Source organism: Castor canadensis, chromosome 6 (assembly GCF_047511655.1).
Source record: "Castor canadensis chromosome 6, mCasCan1.hap1v2, whole genome shotgun sequence".
Classification (NCBI taxonomy): Eukaryota; Metazoa; Chordata; class Mammalia; order Rodentia; family Castoridae; genus Castor; species Castor canadensis.
In genome coordinates, this window is record NC_133391.1 from 3,586,801 (window position 1) to 3,595,654 (window position 8,854).

The 8,854-nt window shown below is 50.1% G+C and overlaps 1 protein-coding gene and 1 pseudogene across 1 annotated transcript; both read right to left on the reverse strand.

Annotated features, from left to right (window-relative positions):
• Positions 1–373: 373 nt before the first annotated feature.
• On the reverse strand, positions 374–1,930 carry LOC141423962 (sperm motility kinase 2B-like). The gene has a single exon (XM_074075367.1). The coding sequence runs from the start codon at positions 1,928–1,930 to the stop codon at positions 374–376; it is 1,557 nt and encodes a 518-aa protein (XP_073931468.1).
• A 4,100-nt stretch (positions 1,931–6,030) lies between these two features.
• On the reverse strand, positions 6,031–7,949 carry LOC141423963 (elongation factor Tu, mitochondrial pseudogene; annotated as a pseudogene).
• Between the last annotated feature and the right edge of the window lie 905 nt (positions 7,950–8,854).

An 8,854-nucleotide genomic window follows, 5' to 3' on the forward strand; every position in this document is an offset into this window, starting at 1 on the left:
GGACTCTCGGTGACTTTGACATGAATACACAGGACCTTCTTCACGACTACAGTCACCCCGCTGTGCGACACCTCTCCGACCTGACCCCTCCTGTGGGAAAACTCTGTCCCCTTTGGTCCACAGCTTCCCTCCCCTCCCTGCCACCCTCTCCACCCCAGCCTCAGGTAACCTCTGTCCTACTGCCTAGACTCCACAGAATGGGACCCAGCAGGACTTTGTGCGGTGACAGACGACTGAGTACAGTGACTCCCTCAGCCCACAGCGTGCAGGTATACCTCACCTTTGCATTGCACCCCACAAATGTATACACCTGGGGTTTTCAATGCAAACTGACATTACTAACGGCAGACAGAATAAAATGCAGGAGCCCTGCTCACCCGCCACACTTACTTGACCCTTGGCCCGTCTCTCCAAAAGCATGAAGTTGACTTTTTCTCTTGCTGACCAGCACACAACAACAACAGAGGCCCCTGACGAATTTGGCAAGGCCACGGGCAGCTCTCCTCCACTTCTTCCTGAAGGTCGTGGTCCCTCCATGGTCATCATCTCCCTGAGTGGGCCTGATTGTGCCACTCTGGGGTTGCCCACTGGTGATGGGACTTTCTGCGCCCAGGGTGGGGGGGCGGGGGGGCAGCCCACTGGACACGCTGCCTCGCTCTCCCTTCTGACCATCGCTGGTATCATGCCGGGCATCCTGAATGCCGCAGTGGGAGGCTCTGATGTTTCTGGCCTTCGTGGGTCCCCTGCAGGTGGCTACAGCAGGCCACGAGGCTGGTCTGCGGCCCTTCTGCCTATCGCCACCTTTTTGGTGTTCCGGGGCTACCGATTTGATGACGGAGTGAAGGGCAGTTGCACTGAGTCGCCTCTGGAAGGAGTTGACAGGGTCTGTCAGGGGCAGGCAAGGAGGATCGTCACAGTCCTTGACCTCTTCCTCTTGTCTGCTGGAACTGTCCCCCTGTGGTGTCTGATGCTGGAGGAGGAGGAAGGTAGCCATAATATGATTGTAGGACTTTTTCATTAGAGAGTCCCTGATCTCCTGGGAATGATACCCCAGTCCACGCATCGTTCCCAAGACGTTGCGATAGGATTGGGTGGGGGGTATCTCCTGCCTCTGTTCTTGGTCTGCCTTTAACCAGGGGTGCTGGATGATATCAGCCACAGTGGGCCTCCCTCTGGGGTCGGCAGTCAGGATGTAGTGGGTCAGTTGTTGCACCTCTGCAGACAGGCATGCTGGAAACTGGAACGTCAGATGCCTGATCTGCTGCTCCAGCTCACAGGTGGTGTCTTCGCTAAAGGGGAGCGAGCCCGTCAGGATGTAATATAAAGTCATTCCTAGACTCCACACGTCCACGGGAGGCCCCTCGTAGGCCTTCCCATCAAAAAGTTCAGGCGCCCAGAAAACATCGGTGCCACAAAACATGAGCAATTTTTCCCCGGCTTGGACAATGGCACTGAGGCCAAAGTCACTGAGTTTCACTGAGCCACTGCCATCCACCAAGATGTTCTCTGGCTTGAGGTCGTGATGCACAATGCCCTTGCTGTGACAGTAGCTCAGTGCACAGGTGATCTGATAGAACAATTTGCGAGCCTCCCCCTCCTCCACCTGGCCTTTCTCCAAGACGTAGTCATGGAGGTCTCCCCCAGAGGCAAACTCCATCACCATATACACCGATTTTTTTGATTCGATCACATGAAATAAACGCACAATGTTTGGGTGCTCTATAGACTTCATTATAGCCACCTCCGAGGATATGGAGGTGAAGCTCTGCTCCCCTTTGGAAACAATTTTGATGGCCACCTGGGCTCCTGTAACTCTGTGCTGGGCCAGTTTTACCTCACCAAACCCGCCTTGGCCAAGGGTGTGCAGAATTGTGTAATGCTTGGTGACGATGTTCTCACCAAAAAAGCTGTTCTTCACCTTCCGCTCCATCGCGTGTCCTTCTCGTCACCAGAACTCTTCAGTGGAAACACCAAACAACACCGCATATGAATTAAAAGTGGCTCACTGGGGACGTGTATCACTAGAAACACCTCCCTCAAAAGCCAGAGATCCCTGAACAAAGAACCCAAGAGGTGCTACAAGGTCCTAGGAAAATAAGAACAAATTAAACCCAAAAGCCAAAGGAAAGGATAATGAAGACCAGAGCTGAAATAAAGGAAAGGCAAACTATCCCACCACAGAGAAGTCAATGGTCCCGAGAGCTGAGCTCTGCAAGGATAAACAAATTGACAAATGCTTAGCAAAACTCTGCAGAGAAAGAGAAAACACAGTTAACGACATGATTCACGGGAAAGGTGAGATGACAAGAGAAACCACTGGAGTCAAGACGACCATTAGGGAACATGGTGAAAGCTTAGATTCAGGTCAATTGGAAAATCTTGAAGAAATGGATGTTTTGAGACACACAGGAAAGGACCTACCAAAATGAACCCAACGTTATCCAAAACACCTGCACAATTCAAAAATGAGTGAATGACTTTGAAAGAGTAACACAAACCCCCTACAAAGAAAAGCCCAGGACACCAAATGGATACGCTGCTCAATTCTACCAGTTTGAAAGGAAAGCTAACACGGATCCCAGCCTTTTCCACGAAAAGCAAAGGGATGGGACACATCAGCGCTCCTTACAGAAAGGCAGGACTGTTACCCTGATTTCAAAACCAGACAGCGATAAAAGCACAAAAAGAAAGATGTGGGCAAGTTTCTGTGGCAGACAGAGATGCAGAAACCCTCAACGATGCGGAGAGGAAGGAAAGAAATAAGAGGGAGACAATAAAGAGCAAAGACAGCAAATTACCCGTGTGTGCACCTACCATGATCCAATGCAGAAGAGGCGAAGACTCCACCAGAAAACACGTCAAGTTCAGAAGCGCTTGCGGCCAAGCAGCGGCACACAAAGTCACCAGGAGAGTGAGTAGCCTTTGCGTACGTCAGCAAGAAACCTGGTGCAAAAGAAGTGAGCAGGACAATCCCATTCACAAGCGCCTCAAGAAACACCTAGGATACACTTCGGGAAGGCAGGGGAGGAGCTCTGTCCTGACGAGTACAGAGCATGGAGGAGAGAAATGGGAGAAGACACTAGAAGATGCAAAGACCTCCTGTGTCCACGGACTGACAGACGCTGTTGGCAAAGTGCCATCTTCCCCAAACTGGGATGCAGATTCAATGCAGCCTGCATCAGATCCAATGTCATTCTTCATGGAAGTAGGAACATCTACGCTAAAATTCAAATGAAAGATCCCAAATTACCAAACAATTGTCAGCAAAAAGAGCAATGCCGGACGTACCACAATACCTGACTTTCAACTACACTACAGAGCCATCACGACAAAAGCAGCATGGTACTGACACAAAAGCAGACAGAGACCTGGGAGAGAGAAGAGAAGACCCAGAAGGACGTCCACGAAGCGACGGCCACGAGATTCTTGACAGAGGAGCCGAAGACGTACTTTGGAAGAAAGATGGCCCTTCACACATGGTGCTGGCAAAACTCGACATCCACACTGGGGCCGCAAGCAGGTCCCCATCTCACACCCTGTGCAGAAAGAACTCAAAATGGACCAGAGACCTTAGTTAAGACAGAAACTTGGGAACAGCTGGAGGAAAACGTGGGTCGAAGCTTTGCCATGAATTTCCGAATAGGCATCCAGTGGCAGAGCCCCAGGCGAAGGGGTAAGCACCCAGTACTTACTTGACTGCAGCAGTCCAGGAAATTAGAGTGGGAACTGACTGACAAGTGGAATTCTCCAGCTATGGCACACAGAGGAAACAAACTACAGAATGAACACAGAGCCTAGAGAACGGGAGAAAATCTTGGCCTTCTACTCATCCAAGGGAATTAATATCTAGAATCCTTAAAGACCCCAAAACCGAGACAACAAAAGAGCAAATAACCCAATCAATATAAGAGCAAATCACGAGGGTCATGGTGTGTCACAGCTGTAATCCCAGCTAGTCGGGAGAGGGCATGAGGTGGACCATGGTTAGAGGCCAGCAGGGGTAAACACTGTCTCTATCTCACTGAAACGCTAGGCATTGTTGCATGTGCCTGTAGTTCCAGCTACATTGGAGGCAGATGGAGGATCACAGACTGACACTAGCCTGCCCAAAACAGCAAGACCCTCTCTGAAAAATGACTAAAAGCAGAAAGGGCCGGCGGCACACCTCAACTCTAGAGCGCCTGCCTTGGAAGCACAGGTACTGAGTTCAAACCTCAGCACCAAAATCAAGAAAAGGGCCAAATGCAGGGGACAAATTCTTCTCAATGAAGATGTCCGCATGGCCGTAAGCGCCTAGAAAGAGGTCCACGATCTTTAGCCATCAGGGAGACGCAGCTCAAAGCTGCACTGTGACTCCCTGGTGGCCCAGTGACCATGACTACCAGGAAGAAATCCAAAACCAACACACGCTGGCAAGGAAGCCCACGGCTTCCCAGCTGCAGGAAAGTAAATTAGTGCAGCCCCTGCGGAAATTGGATGGGGCTGAAATAATTAAGAATGGAGCCTTCCATGAATTCCGATATGCCACCTCTCAGTGGATACCAGAAGAATCAAAGTCACCTTAGGACAAAGACCCTGCATACCCAGGCTGATCACTGCACGCTCACAATTGCCAAACTATGGAGTCAGCCTAGGTGCCCATCAGTGGATGGATGGCTCAGAAGCTGTCACCTGCAACCACAGTGGAGGTTTACTCAGCTATACAGAAGAACAAAATGATGTCTACACTTGAAGGATAGACCTGGACATGAGGTTTAGTGAAACAAGCAAGTCCCCCAAAGACAAACGTTGCCTGTTTTATTCCTGTGGAGTCTAGGTGGACAACGCAGGACAAGAAGGTACAATGGGAATTTTAATGAGTTGGGGATGGGACAGGGTAATAGTGGGTGAACTTGATTCAAGTGCATTCTAAGCATGTAGGGAAACAGAATATGAAATACCTTATCCAGCACACATAAAATATGTGAAATAACAATGAAAAATAGGAAAATGAAAGGAAATAAAAGTATGAATGACTAAGAAAAATCAAGTGTGAGAAAAAGAAAAAATGGGGAGACATAAAGAAAAAATGAAAAAGCGAGCAAGAATAAACACAAACGACATATAAATAAACAAGAATAAACTCAAAACACCAAACCCTAAACCCCTTACCGGACGACGTGAAGTAACTAGCGGCTCACGGTGCGCAGTAGGTCACAAACTGTCAGGATGGAGTCTCTCACAACGCTCGAGTCCAGCAGGTCACACCCAACGAGCTCCCTGCAGTAAAAGGACAAAAGCCAGCCCACTCGGGCCCTTAAATACATGCTGCTCTATGACATCACAAAGGCCCTGTGAGGAGCAGTACGGAGTGGGCCAATCATGGCAGGCTGTCACCCACAATGGTTTGCCTCAAGGAACTTTTCAAATTTATAACAATCATTGCGTGGAGAGTTTGAGCCCTCCCCTGTGACGTGGCACCTTGTTTTGTGTCCTCTCAGGATGGGTGGGTGGAAGGGTTGAACCCAGCCCCTCAAGCTCCTCTCTAAAGGCACACACACTGTCCATGTGTCAGGAGCCTCAAGCCTAATCTCTTCCCAAGGCTCTGCCTCTGAACACTTGCATTGGGGTTCAAAAGAATCTGCTAACATTTATGATGCATATTAAACTTTCTGTTATAGCCATGTGGATCTAATTTCATATTTTCCTCCACTTTCTATTCATAGAACAGTTTGGGGGCTGTTGTCCCCTGGCAGGACACACTTTGTAACCAGGGGCAGTAGCCATGTACCTGCACTCTAGGTGGCAGCTTGTGCTGCAGAGGCACCAAAAGAGAGAGGGGACACTGGTCAGTGCAGCCCTGAGATCAAACAGTCTGAGCACAGGTCCAGAATCAACTCCACCCGAGCTTCTTGTCCTCCCGAGTCATGGCTCGTGTGTCAGTGGTGAGGCTGGCGGCGATGATCTGGTAAGGTGAAAGCTGGCGTCTCTCTAAGATCATGGGCTGATGATTAGGCTAAGCTCACGTCCTCTGCGGGCACAGCAATCCCCTCACTGGAGGCAAGATGACCCCATAAACCGTGTCCCGCAGGTCAGGGAAAACATGACAGGCAGGAAGTAGACACAAAAGACTGGTGGCGAACCCCTCATTGTACGCTGCCTCCTTCTGATGGGCCTGGATGGACCCGGCCTGACCATGACCAGGCCACACCTCAGGTCCTCCCACGCTAAGCCTTGGACCAGGGCCCAAGGTTGTCCCTGCGTCATCCTCTCCAGGCTTTGTGGAATTTCTCCATGTCTTTCAGCACAGTGTAAATGCCCTTATTTGTCCTGGGAACCACACTCATCTCCTTCTAATGTCAACCTCCAACGTCCCTGTCACCACCATCCTGGCTAGGACGAGTAAACAGACTCCACAGGCAGCAGGAAAGGCTTCTCCACGTCCTGGGTGGGCACTGGGATGGAAGGGTCCACAGCGTCTGGCAGCTTCTGCCCTGACTTCACACTTAGTTCAGGGTCACGTTGCTCAAGGGCACAGAGAGCAGAGCCCGTGATGACCGGGGTCTCCTCGGTGGGCAGCTCCATGATCTCCAGTTCCAACTCGACCACTGCAGAGTCCTGGCGGTCATCAGCCTAGTTCACGTACGCCACCGTGTGCCGCAGCTCAGTCTGTGTGGACAGTACAGTGCTCTCAAGCCATCACTGGCTGTCACCACGAGGATCAGCTGGGCAGTGATCAGATCCTAACGTCATCTGAGTGGCCCAGGCAGGCTGTGTGGGCACAGTGGTGGGCAGCAGAGCTGTACTCCATGTGGGCTGTGTTCATGGTGACCCCCTCCCCAGGACATTGTCAAACTCCTCACACTTTTTCACCTTACACCCACCTCTCACACCAAGATTGCAATTTTCAAATCAATTTCTCGCTAATCTGAGTCCCTGCACCAACCTGGAAGTAGCCTTCAACGATCCCACCAAATACATGCAAAACTCGGACCTCCAACTTCGCGAAAACTGGAATAGTGCAGTGTGACATTGAAGTGGGCCTCAGCCCTGGTGTCTCATCCTCCTCCATGGATGCCGGGATGGAGCCCCAGCTCCCAGGTGTCCATGGCTGTCTTCTTCTAGAAAAGTCTGGTTCTATATTTTTCATGCAAGAGATTCCTCTCCTCCTGCTTCAAAGCTGTCCTATGTGTGCACTTGAACTTCCGGAGGAAAACGTGCATTTCCCCGGGCCCAGCAATCTGGAAGGAAGAAAGAGGCAATGTCCCCACAGTTCTCTAGCAGGATGGTGACGGGCACACTACCGCATATCCACCTAGAGGGGACATCCACAGACGCAATTTCATCTCTACCCCTTCATCCTTTTGTTCCTGCTGCTGATCGGTAGTTTTGCAGGGCTCAGTGTAGAAACCAGAGTCCCTATCACTGAGTGACACCCTGGTCCCCAGACCCACAATTTTAACCCAATCCTGAGGTGTCATTCTCAATTGTGACTCAGTCTTCCATGACCATCAACTCCAAAAAGGACTGAACCCCTAAGGTCAGTCTCTGAAGTATTGTTTTGGTACCCTTGATCCATCTTGTCAAAGGTTTGGGACCCTTGGACCTTCACAGTGACTGGTGTGCATCTCTGGGACCTATAGTGTCAGGATCCTTAACCCCAACAGCACTAGTGTTATTGGTCTTGGCCCCTGAGTCAGGAATCTTAGCCCTTTATATTGGCTGGAATTAGTTTCTGGCATAGGACCTTGGAACTCACCACTTCTAGTCATCAACCAGAATTCAGCTTTTGGCTGTTGGTTGCTGTAACCTTGGCCCTGGAAAGCAGCTTCAGGGACCATCAGCTCTAGAGCAACCAGAGTCACAGCTCTTGGGCCTATGGTGTTGGACCCTTGGCACTTGAGCGTGATGAGTGTTTCAGTTCTCTGGCCTATTGTTTTGGGCCCTTGGCCCTTAACTGCAGCTGGCATTACAACTCTCAGACCTAGGGTGTCCAGACCATCAGGCCCCTGACAGTGACTTATGCTACAGTTCTTGCCATAAGGTGGCTGCAAACTTGTAACCTCGGCCACTGGAGTGGTAGTTCAAGGCCAGCTAGGGCAAAGTTAGCAACCCCATCTCAATTAAGAAGCCAGGTGTGTGGCCCAAAAGACCAAAAATTGTATGTTCTCCCTCATATGTGGACATTAGATCAAGGGCAAACACAACAAGGGGATTGGACTTTGAGCACATGATAAAAGTGAGAGCACACAAGGCGGGGGTGAAGATAGGCAAGACACCTAAAAAATTAGCTAGCATTTGTTGCCCTTATCGCAGAGAAACTAAAGCAGATACCTTAAAAGCAACTGAGGCCAATAGGAAAAGGGGACCAGGAACTAGAGAAAAGGTGAGATCAAAAAGAACTAACCTAGAAGGTAACACACACGCACAGGAAATTAATGTGAGTCAATGCCCTGTACAGCTATCCTTATCTCAACCAGCAAAAACCCTTGTTCCTTCCTATTATTGCTTATACTCTCTCTACAATAAAATTAGAAATAAGGGCAAAATAGTTTCTGCTGGGTATTGGGGGGGGAGAGGGAGGGGGCGGAGTGGGTGGTAAGGGAGGGGGTGGGGGCAGGGGGGAGAAATGACCCAAGCCTTGTATGCACATATGAATAATAAAAGAAAAAAAAACAAACAAAGTGTAATCAAAAGCCTGGCCACTGCCAGGTGCAGGAGGCTCATGCCTGTAATCCTAGCTACTTGGGAGGCTGAGATCAGGAGAATCGCAGTTCAAAGCCAGCCTGGGCAAATAGTTCACAAGACCTCCATCTCCAGAACAAAATTGACTGGAGGCGTGGTTCAAGTGGTAGAGCACCTGCTTTGCAAGTGT

Excerpts from the sequence above, each read along its gene's own strand:
- LOC141423962 (XM_074075367.1), bottom strand. The coding sequence starts at position 1,930 with ATGGAGCGGAAGGTGAAGAACAGCTTTTTTGGTGAGAACATCGTCACC.